Below are 21266 nucleotides of genomic sequence, written 5' to 3' on the forward strand. Positions count from 1 at the left end.
TTTTGTGACGGTTTTGTGTGTTGGACCAGCACAAGGAGGCTCCAGCGGAGCCAGGATCAGGTCCCTTGTGGTTAATTGATGCCTCGTTTGGTTGCACGCACACACACAGGCTCTTTCCCCGTGGTCCTGTTTCACCATCAGCCCTCTGCCCAAATCCCCACGTATTCCACCGCCCTCTCCACAACAGCCCGTACAACGGCATCCATCGGAGCTTACGTGTCAGTTCAATGGCTCTCCGGCTGTAGGACTGCTTTGCCGTGTAGCTGACGGCATGCTCTGAATCATCGCTGTGGAAAGCATCCCTAAGGGGACAGAAACAGAACGTGTGCCAGGGGAAGGACTTTTCCTCTCTCTTCCTGGAGCGTAGGGCCGCAGCTGCCCAGGCTAGTACATTCGCCTCCCTGAGATGGCTATGGTGAAAAGGAACCACACCTTCTCTCGCACCCAATACCTTTCCCTCCTGCTGCATGCTACCATCCCCTTGTTCACAAGGTCTTGTCAAAATCGCCATTTGCTATGTCTACACCTGATACAGCCAGTGGTTCGGTGCAGCCACTTACTACAATGATGGGAGGGGTTCTCCGATGGCTGAAGGCATTCCACCCAGCGCTGCGTAAACAGGGTTAGGTCGGTGGAGCTACGTCTCGCAGGGATGTGGATTTTTCACACCCCGGAGAAACACAGCTATGCCGATGTAACTTTGCAGTGCCCACCAGTCCTACGCCGCTCTATAAAGGATGGTGGGGGAAAAACACCACTTCATCCACACGAATGGCTCATTTTCCTAATCGCACAGCAGAGTGTGTATTGATAATAATATGGCCCTGCGATCACTGTCCTTTCATAGATTTTAAAGCCGGACGGCCCCATTGTGATCATCTAGTCTGACCTCCTGTGTAACATAAGCCAGAGACCTGCAAATTATTCCTGGAGCAGATCTTTTAAGAAAAACACCCAATCTTGATTTTAAAATGGTCAGTGATGGAGGATTCACCACAACCCTTGATAAACTGTTCCAATATTAATTGCCCTCACTGTGAATTGATGCCTTATTTCCAGTCTGAATTTGTCTACTTTCACCTACCAGCCATGGGTGGTTTTAGACCTTTCTCTGCTAGACTGAAGAGCCCACTGTGAAATATTGGTGTACTGGGTATTTGTTTACCCACACTGTCACGTCTCACAAAGAAACCAAGAGCTTCTCTATTGTCAGCAGAGCCGATTCCCATTCTCAGCGTTAGCCAGTCATCTCAAAACTTCAGCCCCTTCCTCTTTCAGAGACAAAAGTGGATTACGGCCAAACAAGCAGCGAATCCCAGAGCTCAAAATGCTGCAGGCCTGAGACTGAAATGTGCTCTGGAACCCTTCTGACTTGACTGTAGCAGACACTGAACCCTACAGGGCCTTTTGCAGGAAGGCAGCGTCAGGGAAAACCAACGTGCCGATTTTAACACGAGTTAGCCAAACAGACGTGTGCGGGAAGAGACATTTACAGGATGTTCGCCCAGTAGGCAGATGGGATCCAGATACACCACCCGTTGCCAGACTGGGATCCAGTGTAACTCCTTGGGAAAGCCAGAGCAGTTAGGATTCATTTATCCATTTTTGCAAACTCCTTTACTCCAGTGCTCTGCGCCCACAGGAACCCAAGTTGGGTTTCAGTATTGAAAGCTGCAGTGACCATTCCCAGGGGGGAGGAGCTTTTACCACGACTGCAGACGTGCGAAGACAAACAGCCGCCGTTACATCAAGATTCCCGTGGGGCTGAATTCCCAGAAGCATGTTTTTGCACATGCGTAAAGAGCTGGTTATTTAAAAAGTTTTGACTAGAAAGAATCAAATTGTTTATGAACAAAAAGTGCAGGGGTTGGCCTACTTTGAAGCCCAGCTTAGAAGGTCACAAGGGAGAATGCGTGCTGTTAATGAGGGACCATTGTCCACGATATTAAAAGCCACCACACAATGCAGTGCTGCCAGGCACTCTGCTCAGATAGGCTAAGGATTAGAACAAGTGCACTAGAAGAGTATCAGCAGCAGGGCTGCACAAGAAAACGGCACAGCCCACAAACCCTGACGTGAGGCAGAACTAGTCTCACTCTTCCGCAGTACGGCCGTATTCCTCTGCCTTTGTAACAACAAAATTCTTCCTTCACAGTGTAAGTATTTTCAATGCAGCAAAGAGTGCTATTCCACAGCACTGAGCATATGCAGGCCTAATTCTGATGTAAAATGCAGCTGGTTTTTAGAGATGCACAAAAATCCCCCCTCTCCTCCTACAAAATAACCAAACCAAATCCCTAGGTTTGCTGTTTTTTAAGTGAGCTAAAATAATCTTGATTCATTTTTATCGGTGTATAGAACTTTTCTTCATGGTTAGATCTCGGTAGCCAGCCAAAGCCCCTTAATGCTGGGTTTATAAAGAAATTTCCAATACTGATGATGCAACGTAAATAGCAAAGAAAACGATGTTTGCATAATAATAGTTGACAATCACATACTGAAGTTACTTATGCTGCTCAAGGGTTAGGAGATTGTTACATGGGTGCTGTAGGAGATGAGCCACGGGCTTTCATCGTCCATTTGCAAAACTTTGCTTGCTGCTGAATATTCTCTCTCTTGCTACTGAGCTGAAGCTGAGAGAGCTGAAGGGCCAGTGAGAGACTAGGCTCCCCGGGGCGACTTTTCTTCCAGGCTGTTCCAAAGCAAGGAAAAGAACCTTGAACGAAAAGAGAAACGCTGAGGAAGGAGATGGACGTTTCGGCCCTTCCACTCTTGTGAAAGACTCCCAACTACCTCAGAGGGAGTTCTGTCCACCTCAGGGATGCGGCATAGGGCAAAATGGATCCGATGGGTCTTAGATGGCATCCCAGGCCTTCCATGGAGTCACCGCGAGGATACATTTGACCCAGTGTATTTAGCCTTTATTTTTTTGGCTTGTCCTTTTCAGTGGTGCTGGGTAACGAGTGGGGAAAATTCAGCTGCTGAAGAACAGTGGGGCTTTGTTGAAGGTGCTGGCCCCGGGACTGAGGCAATGCTGGCTGGGAGCAGGCTCTGCAGGTGAGGAGCACCAGGCTCACGTCTGAGCAGAAAGCTGGTCCCCAGGGAGAGAGCGTATTCGGTTACTGAGAAGGCAGCTCTGGCATGCAAGCGGGCTGTGGACATCCTCAGGGATTACCTGCCAGGCAGCCCCTTCTCCCTAGTGACAGACCGTGTGCCCTCACAGTGGCTTACTTTTGAAATAATCCATTTCCAAGGATTACTGGACTATAAAAAGAAGGGGAGAAAACCTGATCGGTACCCCCTGGGAGAACAAAGCAGCCAGAGCTTGGTGTCTGTAATAGGTGGTCCTCCCACCAGATGGGCTGAAGCACACGGTCAGTGTGGTGTGAATAAGAAACGGTGCTAGGCAAGGCCACCTCGTGCTAGAATTACATTTTGGACACTAGAAAGCACGTTGGTTTGGTTTGGAACCCTTTGATGCCTCTCTCGCTCTTGTGGAAATCACTTCCCTCCCATGTTCTTCATTATGCACCTTATTCTTGTTTTCTTCCCAAACCATCTCAGCGCTGTCAGGCCAACGTGTTCTCTTTGGAGCCAGGGAACTGAGTAACTTCCATGAGCACCCAGACAGAGGGATGCTGAGCCAAAGCTGCCCAGTTAAAGGCCCCGCAAGGTACAGGGCAGGTGGTGATAGGACCCTTGCCTTGAGCAGAGTATATGTCACATTCCATACAACAAGAAGATCTGGCCGTGCCCCTCAGAGCCGAGGCTGTGTGCGCTGGCAGCTACTGGGGCGAATAGGAGAGGTGAAGGTTTATTTAAAACCAGAGGTAGAACACCTCCCGCTGCTCCCCTTGGTCAGCCCACTTCTGCCCCACCCCAGGGCCACCAGCTAGCCCCACGCAAGGCGCTCCCTTTGGCCAGCGCTCAGTGCTACCGCAGCCGTTATTTCTGCAACTTACCCAAACTTGGTTTCCATCCGTCTTTTCCTGACCATCACTGAGAAATACAGGATTAACCCAATGGCGACGATCCCAAGGAGAAAGCCAAGGACTATGGCAAAGGAGTGGCTGTTTCCAGGCGCTGGAGTCGAGGAAGGCGCGGAGGCTGTCAAACCTACTAAAACAGCCCAAAGTAAAGAACATAAACAACACGTGGAGGGCTTTTAAACAACTAAAAGCCAACAATGCATTCAAACCACAGAAGGCATGAAAGAAATACAGAAGAACTAGGAAAACATTGCATGGGGATGGAATACATCACTGCATGGCTTTACTTGAACAACAAACCCAGGTGTACGGGGATTTGGGGATGTGTTTTCCCAATGCTGGGCATGTTATCATTTCTATTACCGAAGCAACCAGGGGCCAACCGAGATCAGGGCCCCGTTGGGCCAGGTGCTGCCCAGACACAGAATAGGAGACCTGCCTGGGGCAGCTTGCCAGGCAGCCACAGGACAGGGGAAATGCCGTTCCACACACGTAGCCAGAGCAGGGGGCAGCTGTGAGCAGCACGGCTGTTTTCTGCCAGGGTGGGCGGGTGAAATCTGTTGGGCAGGGGGGTTGTTAAGAGGGGAAGGACAAGGTGAGTGGGTGAGGGGCAGAGGAAGCGAAGAGGGGCAGGTGGAGAGACTGTGCTGCAGGGGGAGGGTTGGGGCAAACAGCCAATCTGCACAGGGCATGGAAAGACCCGAGCGCAGACGGCAGCCCCCCTCGGACACTCTGCACCCGCCCTCTGCTCTGGCTAGTCACCAGCCCCTACAGGAGCGCTGGGAGAGGCTCTGCCATGCACATCCCGCCCAGAAGCCCTCTGGAGCCTGGGCCGAAACCCACGGAAGTGGTGGGGAGGCATCCAGAGGGCTTTGGACTGGGCCCCAGAGAGGCTCTCTGTGTGCGCACATGCCCACGTGTGTGTGAGCGAGCGACCAGCATCTGGATGACCTCTGACCCTGCCCCCCAACAGAATCCCAGGTGGCGGCAGGCTGGGGAGAACCCAGGCCTGGAGACTGTGCGGGGTGAGGAGCTGGAGCAGGGGGGTGGCTGTATTAGGAGGAGTAGCCAGGTCTGTGGAAGAGCAACAAGGGCCTCTGGGAAAGAGGCAATCCGGCTGGAGCTGCGTGAGCTGCCAGGACCTGAAGGGAGGGCCAGCTGTGGAGGATCACAGCTGAGACGCGTGCCCCTCATCCCCACCGCCACCGTGCTGGGGCCTTTGCAGAGCCAGGGCCCACTTGGAGAAGGCTTCGGAAGCTCATAAAACCTCGAAGCTGGTCCCTCTCCCAGAGGCGGCTGGCTTGGAGAACAGGCCCCTCTGCCAGAGGCACGAGGCCCCCACCCCCTCAGGTCTGATCTTTAGCTGGTTGCAGCGACCAGAGCAAGTAGAGGCTGATGCACGTTCCGGCTTTCGGGGAGGCTCCAGCAACGGAAGCTTTGTGCAGACACGGGCGTGGGCACGGTAACGAGGACACGGTGGTGAAAAACGCACGTAGCCGGTCCACACTACGGTTCCGATCAACTGCTACCGTTGCGGGAGCTGCAGTGGGGCGAATTCCACACCGACTTGCCGGGGCAGAGGTAATCAAACAGAGCCGTGTGTGTGAACTACACATTTAGCTAGCTAGGCAGATTCTCCACGTCAAACATGTACATTACAAGGAAGTTGTCCAGGTTCCAAAGCCAGGCAATGCCACAAACAAAGTGGGCTCTTTGAAATGAAATGCCTCTTTAATGACACGACCATACTATTTGTTCTCACCGTCCCCTGGAATGAAAACTACCACTGGGTCGCTGAAGGGCCCGGTCCCCCCCTGGGTGATGGCGGCTACGCGCACAGCACACGTGGCGTTAGTGACGACGATCGCGATGGTGGCAATGGTGGCGTCCTGCTGGGCTTCAGAAGAACGATTCTGCTGAAAATGAAAAGAAAGAGAAAGAAAGACGCTAGCACCGTGGAGAAGAACAGCTTGTTTTCGCTGGACCCGCTAAAGAATGAAAACTCAAGATTTATTTTAATCTAACATTCTTTCCCGATTAAATTTTCTGGTTGCCGACTCTTAATAGCCAGCAGGAGTTATGACCCTGCGTAATGTGACTGGGAGCTATTTATAGCGAATAATTGTTCTTCAAGAACCGGATGAAAACAAAGTAGCTGAACAGGATTTCCTTTTGAAACCACTTCACTGATCGAGGCATGATTCAACCCCATTGTCATGCAGCCTCCCTGGCAAGGTGAAATACCCTACCGGAGGAGCCAGGGAAACCTACACAAGAGAAAATACAGTCACTAATCAGTAGGGAGCCATGCAACGGGGCTGGTGGGGAGAGGGATATAGTTCATGGGTCTCTATTTCTTGTCCTCAGGCTATCATCTGCCCCTGCTGGGGCCACGGGGCTTGCAGAAGTGACTCCAACACTCCCCCAGCTCCCCACTACACTCTCTGCCCAGCCAAAGGAGTCTACCTCCTACACAGATTTGTAGCCCCTTACTTGTATTGTTGAAGTTACCTACAACCAAGAAACAGACTCACCGAGCAGAAATTACATATGGAGCCGGTCACAGTGAGGCCTTGTCTAGATGAGGGTTTAATGGTATGAGCTGCCAGGGCTGAAAAGTCTAGCGTAGACTTTACTCCATGCTGAAAGGGCGAAGGCAAATTCCACCCCCCCCAAAGCCACCTGCCCAGCGTTCTGCACGTGCCAGGACCTGCATCTGGCCACACGCTGGTCACCGGCCTGCTAATTCAAAGAGCTTATTGCACCTTTGCTCCTAGCCCAGACCGGGGGTGGGGGGGGGGGTGGGAGGGGAGAAGAACCCAGCAGCAGTCTAAGTTTTCTGCATGAACCATTTTTTGGGCACCTCGCACCAGGTTTGTCACACATGGCGTCCTGCACTTTGGCCCCGGCAGGGCGACCAGTTTGGCTGCAAAGGCTCCTATTGGCCCCACCTGTGACCATGTTACCACAAACTGACCTTGCTGGGGGAGGGACAGGCTCTCTGGGAGTATGCTGCGTGGGGCTGGTCTTCCTCACTAGGCTGCTCCTCTCTCCAGCAAAGAGGAATAGGCTTTCCCCACAGTGCAGGCTGGCCCCTCCATAGCACCCTAGCTGAACTCCAGACATGAAGCTCTCAGTCAGGAAGGGGCTTCTTAGAGGAACCCAGGCACATCGCCTCATGCCAATACGCAGTGAAGCACCTTATCTGTTGGGATTTGTTTTCTGCGTATCGCTCCTTTCGACCGAGAGGCGTCTCTCTCCCTGCTGCCCTGCTCAGATACGGCCTGCCACACACACGGCCTGCTTTCTCTCCCCTCTCACGGATACCTTGCTTCTGTTCCTTCTCGTTTTAGGGCTCATTGTCGCTGCCAGAGTTCTCCAGCCAATTTCCCCGCCCGGGTAAATTAGCAAAACTCTACCGAGGTCAGTGAAACGGGGACCATCTACACCCACCGAGAATTTGGCCTCTCTCATTTTTCCATGCACAAAGTGCAACCATAATGAAGCAGGGGAAGGCAGACTTTGTAGCCGATTGTTTTCTACCAATGTGGCTTCATGTCATGCTAATGACATTTCTAGTTTTACCCTGTGTTTCCTTTCATGGCCCCATCACCACGTTAGATTTCTTTCAGTGTTATCACAGATGCTTTTCTTGATCAACTGTACAAGTGATTCCCTTTCCCACAAACTCATGGTTATTTCCTGCATTTCTTGTGAGCCAGCTGGACAGCTGAGAAAGTGACTGGCATTGCTCCATGACAGCCTGTTACTGAAAAACAACCGTTCTGTGACAGATCATACAGCTGGCAGACTGAAATGCTGACTACAACATCTGCGGACCGTTTTCAGACACAGCGTGGCCGTGATACAGCAACAACAGGAAACTAGGTGAAGTGCGAGGTCAGCAGGAACCAAATCTGATTTTCAATTAGACAAAAGAACCCCCAGAATGGAAACGAAACTGCTTTAACAACACACACACACTTACAGGCCTCATGGATGTAGGTGCTGCTAAAATAGCTCTGTCCTGTGGCACATCACTGAAGAAGGTTTGGCCTCCAGTTATGCATATGAATAGAGGGATACTTTCCTGCTCTTTTGCAACATACCCGGGTTTCTCCTGCTTTGCTTCCTGGCGCCCTGGGGTAAAGGGATGTCTGCAAGGCGGTGTTTGTGTGGCTGAGTATCAGTCAATGCAAAGGACGTCTAAATTCTTTAATCGCTCGTGTAGCTGTGCTGCGCCATGTGAGGACTCAGCCTGGAGGGATATTCAGCTGGGCGTGTACAACACATGCACCAAGTGAAGCCTTCTCAGCTCATGTGAGACACCCACTGGGTCAGATCCTCTGGTCCCCTTCAGGTTGACTTAACAGGACGGCGGAGAATCCCCTGGCATAGGGAAGTTGCCAAGTGGCATAAAATGGGCAGAGCCACCTCTGCAAGATCCCTTTCCTGCCCTTGCATTTTTGGAGGAGTGTTGGTGAGGGGAGAGGTTTCAGCATAACTTGGCTGCTGGAGAGATCCGTAGGGCTCCATGACTGCCAGCATAACTTAGAGCAGCCCCCAGGCTGCACCCAGCCCCAGCGTTGGGGGAGGGGGGGAGAAAGGCAGCTCGTCTGGCTCTGATCCGCTGGATTTAATAACCAAGAAAACCTCAGCTCAGAGCTGCCATGTCACAGTAAAAGCTGTAAACAAACAGGGCTCTGTGGGCCAGCCGGCAGGCAGGTAGCCGTTCCCTCAGCCAACAGCCTGTGCGAGCCCAGGTATCTGCATATGTGATTTAGTATCTCTCTGCTCCACAGCCCCAGGCCAGCACAGTGCTTCAGCACGTACCTAACTTTAAGCACACGATGAATCCCACTGGCTTCAATGGGCTACTCACATGCTTGAAGTGAGCCAGACACATGCTTATGTACCTTGCTGAATCGGGGCCACTATTTCCATCTCATCTGACCCTACCCTCTTGGTGCATTGAAGTCCCTGATCCAGAGCCTGGAGGAAGTGTCCGGACTGACTGAGACTTCATTTGGATAACCCTATGGTCAAGATTTTCCAGAACAGGTCCTGAATGAAGTTGGGATCCTACATCCACTTTTAGACATCTACCTTGGTGGCTTGATTTGCAAGGTGTTGCGGGTCCTTGCATCCATGCCCCAGTTCTGGCCAGCAAGAGAAGGCACCTGACCCCTTTGTTCAGGGTGGACAAGAAAGAGGTAAAACGGGGTGTCCTCTGCATATTGAGAACGCCCTCCCCATGATTCCACCCTCGCCTGAGAAATGTTGGCCAAAGCAAGGATTGCTAGGACAGCTTGGGACAGGTCGCCACTCTCTGTGATTACAAGGCTCGGTTGGGTTTTGATCTGATGTGTGCGCGCCCTGGAAGCCGGCTTGCGAATACCGACATTTGGATATTTGTAGGGATGTGTATGTAGGAAATGTGTGTTCTGGGCTGCCTGCATTCTAACCCTGTGGCATTACATGACAGTCAGCAACATGATGTTTTGCCCTGCAATGAATGCTGTAAGTAGATGGAACGAATCAACCATAAACCACAAAAATAATCTTCAGTCCCAATTCTGCAAAGAGCTTTTGTCCTGTCCGGCAAAGTCCCATTCTTATGCACCTCGCCAAGATCTCCTACAGTCAGGAGACACTCACCCACTAGCAGAGGTTTTATATCTTCCTTCAGCTCATCAGGTTTTCCACACTGAATACAGATCACTTAGGAACAGTAAGCAGCTATGGTGTGTAGTTATCCTTAAGCAGAACACCTTTTTTATTGCTTAAAAGTCTTATGTTGGAAATTCACAAAAAAAAGAATAATAAAAAAAGTCCCTTCTCCCCGGGCTTGTGAGAAGATAAACGTGTCAGCATCTTTTTCCAGTGTTAGTCACAAGATCATAATATTGTTTTCCCAATTTCATTGTGCGTGGGCCATATAGATGTCTGTGCAAGGATTAAAGGGGAACAGAAATCGCAGTGTCTTACAAAAAGAGTGTGAATCATTTCCATGCAGATTTCAAAAATGTACGCATTCAGCGCCTCTTTGTGTTCTAAACTTTGGATTATTCAGAGGGCAAGAAACAGCCCAGCAAAGTATGGAAGTAAGCAGGCAACGTCTGGACGGGAACATGTGTCCGGCTTGCCGGCTTCCTTTTGTCTGGTCTATAATGGCTCCATTTGCTTCACATTTGTTATGCAACTCCCTTCATTCCCATGCAGGGATTTCCCACAATGCAATCGCTCCAAGGTCACGTGCTGTTCTGCCCATCATCAGCGGTGACCCAGGAGCAGCCGGACAGCTCAGGCTAGTCTGGCTTGAAGAAGAGGCTAGTAGCTCTGGGTCTTGAAGGCTTTTGTAACTGGCATTGCTGTAGCCCGGAGAAAACAAGCAAAAACAACAACAAAAAAGTCAGAATTTTAAGCTCAGGATTAGGGCTGGCCGGAAAATAATTCTGTTCCACAAAAAATGGTGAGACTTCGGAATTTGTTTCCGTTCGGCTATGGAGCAAGACTGAGACCTTTGGAAATCTTTCATGAAAATCTGAGAGAGATTTGGAGCAGGGACTTCAACCCTGATCTCCCACATGCTTGTGGAGTGTCCTCACCACCAGGCTCTTCTGTCTGCTGGGTCCCTCACTTATCCTCTGAAATTCCAGCCTGGACCTGAGAAACTGTCCCTAGGGAAACGGTGTCAAAATCGGCACGTTTCCGCCAAACGTTTCTGTTAGGATGAAAGGAAATTTTCCAACAAAAAAAAAGTTTCACTGCATTATTTTGCCAAGTTCTTCTACCCAAGATCCCAAATGCTCCCTTCATTCTGCCCTGCAAACGAAGAGACTCCCCTCCTGCATACACTCGGGAGAGATCCACGGAGTCACACTGGTGTTGGGGACCCTGGGGCATGGCCACTAGGTAACTCGAGGGGATGGAAGACCACGAGTGTCGATGAAGCCCCCTTGCACTAGGCCCAGGTGTCCTTGGCCCCCACTCCCGCCTGGAGGCACTCACAGCAGCTCTGCGTACTAGGCCCAAGTGTCCTTGGCCCCCCCGCCTGGAGGCACACACAGCAGTTATGCTAAGGATCTGCAACAATATGCTGCAGAGTCAGACTGCCTGAAACTAAGCAAGGCCAAACAGGGCAAATATAAAAAAAACAATGCTGAATAAAGCAGCTTTATGTATAATTTAAGCAATAATACAGAGAACCAGGGAACTAGCTGGGAACTGGATTGTCTGGCTATATGGATACTTGGGGCAGCTTGCTATTAAATAAATATGCTAAAAATATATATATATAAAAGCCTGTGTGACTTCCTGCTCTGGGTACAGGATTTGAGATTCAAATCTCCCTGTACCTATTTGAAGCTTCAAATAAACTTTTCTGCTTCTCCACCCCGTTGTGATTATTGGGTGTAGCAAACCGGGTAACGAACCAACTTCAGCTGTTGTTTAGTCTCTTGGCACTGGGTGCCAGCAACAGCTTTTGGCGTCCCTGGGTGAGCGACGAGGCTGCAATTTAGCCTTGCCCAGACCCTTCCTGGAGGTCGAAGATTGTGGCGAGAACCGACGCCCAGTGCGCACCGGTGAGTTCACCGGGGCCTCAGAAGAGACGCGATTTGATCGACCCCGGAGGGCACAATGGTGCAACGCACTCATATAGTGGAGAAGCAGTTGTGGACAGCGGTGAACAACCGGTCCCTTAGACATGGGGGAGGAGCAGCTGCAGGCCACGGTGAAGAACCGGTCCCTTGGATAAGGTAGGAACCTTTTAAAATCCGGATTGTATGCTCTGTTGGAACCTGGGGACGCCCAGAGTTACCCTGTAGGTATGGGACAGGGACAGAGCTCAGGGCATGGTGTACGCCCCTAGAGTGCATTCTAGCAAACTGGAAGGTATTTGGTGCGGATCCGATGACTAAGAGCCAATTAAAACGATTCTGTACAGTTGACTGGCCTCAATATCAACTAGAGGACCAGGAGTGGTGGCCACCAGGAGAGTCAATTAATTACAACACGATCCTCCAATTAGTTTTGTTTTGTCAGTGAATGGGTAAATGGAATGAACATATGTATGCGCATTTGTTTCTGACTTTATGTACTCGACCAGATATTTTACAGCACTGTAATCTGACTCTGACTGGTTCGGTAGCAGCTAATGTTAGTCCCCAGACCCCCACCCGGACTGTAATGGCAGAGCCGGTGTCCCCTTCGGCCCCTACACCCACACCTTGTAAGTCCCCTGAGCAGACCCCAGGTGGATCCAAATGATCAAAGGGATATGACCCGCCTTACCTCCTACAAGGAGTTGCTTTGCATGGACTCAGTCACTCGGCTGTCCGACATAATAATTGGGCAAAGCCATATGAAGTAATGCAGGATTTAAAAGAAAGCCCAGGGGCCTTTCTACAGCGTATTCGGGACACCATTCTACAGAACACTAATGCAGACCCCGATAATCAGGCAACTAAGTCAATTATTAAGAAAATTTTTACGAGCAGAGCAGCCCCTGATATTAAGAGAAAGTTACAAAAAAAGGAGGATTTAATGGGCATGACCATGGCACAAATTTTAAAGACTGCAAACCGAGCTTATAGTCAGAGAGACAGAGAAAAAAAAAAAAGCAAGTGAGATTGATGGTAACAGCGGTACAGGCCGGCACTAAGAGAAGTGGTGGGGGAGGAAGGGGCTGTGGACACGACCGTCCGGGCCCGCAGGAGAGACGACTGGGTCGCAACCAGTGTGCTCTGTGTCGACAGGAGGGACACTGGAAAAATGAGTGCCCAAAGAGGAAAGAAAAGGGGGGTTCCCCTATGATGGCAATGGCGGAGCAGGAATAGGGGTGTCAGGGGAGATGGACCACTCTACCCCCGGAACCCCGAGTAAAGATGCGGGTGGGAAGCTCAGAAATAGATTTTTTAGTGGACTCTGGAGCGGTCCGAACTGCCGTAAATCAGCCTCTTCAGTTGCCAGTAGCAGATTCCCTCACTGTGGTGGGAGCCACAGGCAGGGACACCAAGTGCCCAGTGAATGGCCCAGCGGAATGCGCTTTGGGAAACAGGACTATATCCCACAAGCTGGTATACCTCCCTGAGTGTCCAACATCTCTGCTGGGACGGGATCTGCTTTGTCGCCTCGGTGCCACCCTGCATTTTACTGAGGACAAAATAACCCTTACCTTACCCCCTGAAAATGCATGGATCATGACCCTTGCAGTTAAGCGCTCAGCCATGCAAGCCCCAGAATGGAGCCCGTGGGAAGACCAGGTGTACCCCCTCGTGTGGGCATCAGGGATTCCAGGAAAGGCCACCCACCAGACCCCCATTACTATTCAGCTCATACCAGGGAAAGGCCCAGAGCAAGTAAAACAGTATCCAAATCAAAAGGAAAGCCAAAAAAGGTTTACAGGAAACTATAAATCGATTCCTAATGTATGGTATTCTCTGGGAATGTCAGTCAGCCTGGAACACTCCCATTCTACCCATACAGAAGCCTGATGGCACGTATCGGCTAGTACAGGACCTAAAGGCAGTCAATGAACGGGTTAAGACTCTGCACCCTCTTGTCCCTAACCCGTATACCTTTTTGGCTTCTATAGGGGGACAGTATACCCATTTTTCAGTCCTTGATCTGAAAGATGCTTTACCATCCCAGTTGCCATCCCGTCACAGGAGATCTTCTCCTTCGAGTGGGAGGACCAAAAAAGGGTTAAAAAGCAACTTTGCTGGACAGTGTTGGCCCAGGGATTTAAAAACTCCCCCATCCTCTTTGGCCAGGCTCTGGCCAGGGACCTAGAGGAGTGGGATAATGAGGAGGCCCTCCTTCTGCAGTATGTAAATAATTTTGTTATTTGTTATTTGCCACTGTGGGCCAAACACCCTGCCTTAAAGCCACTGTGAGCCTCCTGAATTTTATTGGACTCCGGGGATATCAGGTAGCATGGAGTAAGGCTCAAATTGCCCTCCCAGAGGTACGGTACCTCGGGTTTCACATATGGCAAGGAGAGCGTCAGCTTTCAAGCAAAAAAAAGGAAGCTATCTGTCAAGTTCCTACCCCAAGTAACCGTAAGCGGCTCAGGGCATTTCTGGGTATGGCTAAATAAAGCAGCTTTATATATAGTTTAACAAATAATACAAAAAAAACAAAAAATAGATGAAAACTAAATTGGCTGACTATATAAATACTTAGAGCAGCTTGCTATTAAATAAATATGCTAACATATATATATATATATATATATATATATAAATAAGCCTGTGTGACTTCCTGCTCTGGGTACAGGATTTGAAATTCAAATCTCCCTGTACCTATTTGAAGCTTCAAATAAACTTTTCTGCTTCTCCACCCCGTTGTAATTATTGGGTGTAGCACACCGGGTAACGAACCACTCAAGCTGTTGTTCAGCCTCTCGGCACTGGGTGCCGGCAACACTGGGATAAATCCCACGCAAACGAGATCCAACTTGGAACCCAAGAGCCAGATTCTCCCTGGCCATGTACCTCCTCACCATTTCCATCTGTAAAAGCTACCGAATCCAAATTCCTGCTCCAGAGATCTTAACAAACCCTCCAGCACAGGGAAGAGCCCTCAAAATACTAACACGTCACATGCAAACAACGTCCTATTTGTTTTTTTAAAGAAACCCCATAAAGAAGCGATAACGAACACACACTTTTTCTTGCTTTGCAGCTCCCCTTTAAAGCAAGAAGTGTCACAACAGCACTGGCTAATATTCTTCGTTATGAACTGTATTTGGTAAGCCAGGGCAGCACTGTACACACACACACACCACGGAGCCAGTCTCTGCCCCAAAGAGTTTATAAACGCTGTGTATGGCTATAGACAGCGTTGGTAGCTACAGACAGATGGGGGACCATCAGGGATCATTGAGAGGACACCTATCAGCAAGAAAGACAGCGTCGCAGCTGCCGAGATTTTTGTGGTCATCACGTTACCTTTAGTTCTTATATTTCTTTTCATACTCACCGTTATCTCTGAGTTCTGCCAGGTGTGCAGTAGCCTGTAGCCCTGCAGTTCTCCATGCTTTCGCCCAAGGTGGGGCTTTACCCATCTGACTTCCAGGGAGGAGCTGGACTCGTTGAAGAACACGGTGACATTCAGAGGTGGAGTAGATGGGGCTACAAGACACAAACAGAATTACATACAGAGCTAAGAAAACCAGGCAAACATGCCCATCAGCAACCCATGTGGATGTGGTAGGGCTCCTGGGTCACGGAGCTGAACTTGGGACCTTCTGTGTCTCACAGATGGAGGCCCTGATCCTGCAGGGACTTTGGCACTCACGCGGAGCTCATGGAAGGATCAAGGCTAGTTCTTTAAATACCCCCCCCAAGTCACCCTGTCCAACCGGCCATATTGTTCAGATTCCCTGAGCGCACCCCGTGGCAGGAGAGCCACAGGGAGTGGGTGGCTTTCCAGGCCCCGAGTCTCACACGTCTAGCTGCTGTTTTCGGCACTGCAATAGCTGCCGCGCGCACGTGCCAGAAGGCTGTGGGGATGGGCAGGGGAGCGACTGAATAGGAAAAACCCCTCATCTTGAAGCTGCACACTCTCCTCTTTCGGGGGGACCCTGGCTCGCTTCCCCCACCCCACACTTCCCCACCCCGAGAGCAGGGAGCAGCCGTATTTCATAACCCCCAGGCGACCCATGACCCAGAATGCCAGCACCGTCACCACGGGGTGACACCAGCGGCTGCTTTAGCTGGGATTTCCTGCAGACAAGACGTGGACGCGGGAGGGGGCTAACTCCCAGGCCGTGTCTCCCTACAAAGGCCCCCGCAGCGTGAACCGAGACGCTCCTCTCCTACGCAGCGGGCGCTGCTGGCCCAGCATGGTCCCAGCCCGAGGGGGCTGTGCTTGGCATGGAAAGGGCCAGAGCCAGCCGCACGGTGCGGGAGGGCAGAGTGTGTGAGGAGCCTCTTTCCTCACCCTCAGCTCATGCACCTGGGTCCCTCCCTCAGGCCTGACAGCAAGCGCTGGGGGTGCCCTACTGCCCTGCCGGCTGGGCTTTCACAGCCCCAAAGAGCCAGGATCTGCACGGTCGGGGGCACAGTCAGGCGCTGGCTGGCAGGTGCAGTGCTTCTCTCTAAGGGGCCCATCCTGCACCCCGATTCCCATGGATCAGGAGAGAGCCCGAGCCCAGCTGGCCTAGGGCTGATTCCCCCAGCCCTGTGCCTGCTGCAGTCAGGGAGCGGAGCGCGGGGGTTGGGGGGGGGGGTGTCACACACTAGCAGACCAGCGTGGGAGTGTGCAAGTCACTGCACTGAATGGAGCCCAAATACTCCTCCCAACCATGGCCCCCAGCTCCCCCCAGCCGCCCCAGGCCTGGCTGGACGCTGAGGGCAATGGAAGCGACGGGGGAGCCGCCTCCCACAGAGCGGAGGAAATACGGCAGTGAGGGCCAGCTGGCCCATGTACCCGCCGGCCTGCACTTCCCAGTGCCAGCAACCACGCAGTGCTGGTGAAGGAGTTCCTGGTGACCCATCCCCTGGGCCTCGGCATGGAGCGGTCAGTGCCCTCTCGGCAAACTGAACCCCTCACCAGAGGGCAGCAGAGAGCCCCCAAAGCACAGACAGCCCCCGAAGGACCGTCTCGTCCTACCTCCCTCAGTTGTGCTGGCCAGAATCCAGGGGCTGAACGAAGACCAGCCAACTTCATTCCCGCAGGAAACACGGATGCTATACTCTGTCATGGGCTGCAGCTGCTGGACTCGGTACAGGTGAGGCGGCACGGAGGTGTTCCAGATCAGAAATGAGCCGTTGCTCAGTGGAGCTGCTTCCCTGACCTTCATCGGAAATCAAACAGGGACACGGATGAGTCAGTAAGAACCTGCCATGCCAGAGGCACGTTAGGAATTTGAAGTCTGTAAACAGGATCCAGAATTCTGTCCTTCCTCTGCTCTTCCCTCCACGCTCTCTTAACTCTTACGGGGAGAAGACTGGGGGGAAAGTTTCATGGTAGGCAGCAAGGCTAAAACTTCTAATAAACACAGCCTACCATAAGAATGGCCACGCTGGGTCAGACCAATAGTCCATCCAGCCCAGTATCCTGTCTTCCGACAGCGGCCAATGCCAGGTGACCCAGAGGGAATGAACAGAACAGGTCATCATCAAGTGATCCATCCCGTCACCCATTCCCAGCTTCTGGCAGACAGTGGCAAGGGACTCCCAGAGCATGGGGTTGCCCGTGTTCTCATTTTAGAGGAGGACACAAAATATCTATGGTAAAATGCCCAGCTGCTCTGCTGCGTGCGCCCTGATGTCAACGGAGGAATAAACACAAAGCGTAACGCAGACGCAAGGACTTGGAAGCCGTCGCTCCTGGTCCTGAATTCCCACTCTAAAAGCTCAGCAAGGCTCTTTTCCGAGAAACTTCTTTGTTACTGACAAACCTCCCAAAACTGCACAGACCCTAAACAAGGAGGATTCTGCAGCATTATGAGGGAAAAAGACCATGGAAGGTGGCAGGTCAATGTATTTAACACGTCGTTTTCCTTGCACTGAATTACTCAGAACCAAAATACATTGTCAGGTGAAAGGCATGACAAGGGACGAAGCAGCCAGTCATAACAAGAACTAGATGCAGTGAGATTAGATGGGAGTCACAGAAAGATCAGGATCTTATCTTGACCCTACAAGGATTTGACTCAGCTCTATTCTGACTTGGACTTTCGGGGTCCCACCTCCGGCTGAACGCTTCTTCGTGAGGTCTATGATGGACTCTTGCAACAAGCCCAAACCTCACACCGTATGAAATGTCACCTCTCATTGTGCACTCCTAACAGCTGCCCCATGCTGCTGCTGCTGAAGAACAAAGCATGAAGCCAATTAACACTCTGGAATCTGCTAGTGAGTTATCCCCTTAGCTGAATTAAAATGCTCTGCCTTTTACGAGATGGGAAACCGCCCAGTGAAAAGTATCAGGGTTAAAAATGTGAAAAGTCTTCCAGAATTTTGACATACAGAGCAGACTGCACACACAGAGTACCCCAAATCTTCTAGTTAGTGCCCCGAGATTAAAAACCAGCACTTCAGCACACTATGCATCACGCTTTGCTTCAGAATTCCCATGCCCGGGACTGCATTTTTTAAACGGAAGAAGAGTTTAGACACGTCCGGTCTGAAAGCGTGGGCATGGATTTCACCAAAACCACCCCCGGGCCTGGCGCTGCTGTATGGAAAGCCAGCAACGCAGTCAACCACACTTGGAAGAGGGATGGATGTTATGCAGCCCTCCATGCGCGCTCCACCTTTCCTTCTTTACACATTCAGCAGAGCGAGATCCTAGTACAGAACAAAACTCTCACCCAGTATGCAGCACGGGCTGGAGTTGTGGGAGGACCTCTGAAGGGTGTAAGAATGAGAGGAACCAGAAGAAGTAATCTAACCAGCAATTAACCAGCAGAAAACTCAAGCTATCCACCAACCTTGCCAACAGTACTGGAGTTCTATCATCACTAGAACGACCTCGTCTTGAATGGCTCCCCCAGGAGACTATTTCCTAGCTTCAGGCAAGCATGCAATTTCTTCTCTTCCCCACTCTATTTTAGAGTGAACCTGCATAGGAAGTTCCCAACTCAGCTTGAGTTTGAGGTCTTGTGCTCCACATAGGTTGTTGCAGGACAGCCAGTAGCACCGGTCTGCATTCAACAAAGAGAAGGTCACCATGTCTAGTGCTTAGTGCACAGGACCAGGAGACAAGGGCCCCGGAGTCAGCATTGACACTGGCTCACTATGTGGCCAGGGGGCAACATTCATAAGCAGAGATGAGGACAGTTCATGTCGGATTCCCAAACCAGACAGAAATGCAGGGTCAGAAGATCATCAGATGCTGCTAGACGCTTTGGCAAGAATGTTTAGAACAGTGACCAAAACCATCTGCTGCTGATGCTGGCTCATGTATTGTCATAATATCGTAGTATGTTTCCAGCTGCTGTATCCCCTTGTCTCAGCCCTACGCGGTCAAATGTGCTATGAAGAGTCAAAGGGGTGAAAGAAAACACCGGCTGTGATGGGCCCGATTCCCAGGGGTGCTGCATGCCCTCAGCCCTTGCTGGCTTTGTCCAATCAGCACCTCCGGAAGTCAGCCCCGTTACTGTTAGATCACAGTAAGAGTCAAGGGAGGAGGTGACAGAGAGAAACATGATCTTTGAAAAGCACCTGCATGACCACAAGTCAGATCTTTTTTAAGTAGATGGCGGGGGGAGGAAAGAACATCCCCTGAGACACCCTGCATCCAGACACTGACAGACACCCAATTCTCTGAATATTCTGGGGGAAACCCTGCATCCCACAGCATCTTCCCTCAGAGTGCTCTCCCTGCAGTGATGTTACCATGGGGGGAGGGATAGCAAAAATTGGGGATTGGTCCTGCTTTGAGCAAGGGGGTTGGACTAGATGACCTCCTAAGGTCCCTTCCAACACTGATATTCTATGATTAGCTTCCTGCAGACGGCTCACCGGGGGCCCCCATCAGTACTGGTCAAGGTGATGCATGGCACTTTCCAGGGACTGATCGCTAAAAGGGGGTTGAGGGATGTGATTTACATCGTCTTGTTGAGCGGTGAACACGTGCTAAATACAGAGGGCCCAGTGCTGCCTTTGATACAAGTCCCTAACACCTCCTGACCTCAGCAGGAGGTGGCTGTGCATGCCTAGGGGTAGAATTTGGTTCACAAAATCCTAAGCAAAACCTTAGCAATGTTACTCCGAATAAGGCTGAGATACGTATATCTAGAACGTACGATCAGCGACCGGACATGCAAATGGATTCCTAAAATGCAGGTGGATTGGTCACAATTACGAATTCTAAATCCCTCTGAGCCTTGTAGATTCTTTCCAGAGAGGAAAGGAGGACTTGTGGCACCTTAGAGACTAACCAATTTATTTGAGCATAAGCTTTCGTGAGCTACAGCATCCGATGAAGTGAGCTGTAGCTCACAAAAGCTCATGCTCAAATAAATGGGTTAGTCTCTAAGGTGCCACAAGTCCTCCTTTTCTTTTTGCGAATACAGACTAACACGGCTGTTACTCTGAAACCTTTCCAGAGAGGGTTAGTCAGACACGGATCATTCGGAACTGGAACCCAGGGCTCGGTTCCTGCTAGCTGGGGCAAGGAGAGGACTCGCTATCATCACTTACAGGGTCAAAAACTAACTACCTTTGGCAAGGCGGCATCACCGGAGCCAGGCTGAACTGCTGGCTGAGTCACTGCAGTTGTTCTTGCCAGGAATCACATCGTGTTTTCGGATTTAAAAGGCTATTTCCTAGTGACGGGTCATGTACATTAAGTCACAGGAAATTCTTTGTCCCTCCACCCTACTTCCTGAGCTTGAGTAAGAATGGAACGTTAAAGGCCACGCTCACATTAGATTGGATGAGGGATGGTGAAAGTGAAAGGTCTCTGGGGATGCAATCCATCGAGGGTTATGGAAGTGTCAGAGGAGGAGTCATTCAGATGCAGACACAGTGGATGTGACTGAGGGCAAACGGAAGGAAGCCGGGTCTCACTCACTATTTTTATTATGTAAATTGTCCAAGATTTTACTTCATTCACAGGCCAGGTGCTATCAGAGCCGTGACTCATGGGGGTGCCATGGAACGCTAAAGATGTGGCCTGACCCTTCTCGGATTCCATCCAGGCCCCAGGCATTCCTCCTGCTGCCATCCAGACCCTAGCGTACTCCCTCAGCTGTGCCGGGCGACTTTTAAGATACAGATTTCTGCCACCACAATACTTTTAAGCCAAAGGACATTTTCCCTGAAAACAGATGCAACCTTTGAAAGGAGCACCCTAAGATGTACGCACCCGACTGAAAGGGTTAATAACGACGGGGCTGGAAAGTACTGCTGTTCTGAATGAGCCACGGCACAGAGTGGTGTTTAGTTACCCTCAGCCGGTCCGTATTCAGCAAAACTAGCTATTATTCCGATTACGGTAAAAACGAACCCGTTATAAACAGTCACGAAATCACCGAAGAGCAGAAAAAGGCCCTGGGCCTTGGAGCACCCCCTGCCTTCCTAGGTTAGAGCTACGGGAGAGCTGCCTGCAGGACTGGCCCCAAAGCGCCGATAAAGAAACGAATATCTGCACTTGCTCAATCATTTATCAGGAAGCCAACTTCCTTCTGATGGCCAGCAGAAAGCTGAGCGCGGAGAGGTGTCCTGTATCTTTGAGTCTCCCTGGGGGCGCTGTGAAAGTGGTTACTGGCGCCAACACCCTTCCTCTGCCCAGCGTCCCAGCCAAACAGCTTGAGCT

General features: G+C 51.0%; 1 protein-coding gene across 1 annotated transcript in view; it reads right to left on the reverse strand.

Annotated features, from left to right (window-relative positions):
* Nucleotides 1–21266, reverse strand: part of MERTK (MER proto-oncogene, tyrosine kinase) — a 72097-nt gene that overhangs the window by 13540 nt on the left and 37291 nt on the right. The window contains exons 8-12 of the mRNA XM_077812205.1: nucleotides 16611–16794; nucleotides 14976–15127; nucleotides 5752–5905; nucleotides 3963–4116; nucleotides 217–302 (exon numbers count right to left, since the gene is read on the reverse strand). Coding sequence (XP_077668331.1) covers nucleotides 217–302; nucleotides 3963–4116; nucleotides 5752–5905; nucleotides 14976–15127; nucleotides 16611–16794 — 730 coding nt within the window. The remainder of the gene's footprint in view (nucleotides 1–216; nucleotides 303–3962; nucleotides 4117–5751; nucleotides 5906–14975; nucleotides 15128–16610; nucleotides 16795–21266) is intronic.

This window comes from Eretmochelys imbricata, chromosome 3, assembly GCF_965152235.1.
Source record: "Eretmochelys imbricata isolate rEreImb1 chromosome 3, rEreImb1.hap1, whole genome shotgun sequence".
In the NCBI taxonomy this organism is placed as follows: domain Eukaryota; kingdom Metazoa; phylum Chordata; order Testudines; family Cheloniidae; genus Eretmochelys; species Eretmochelys imbricata.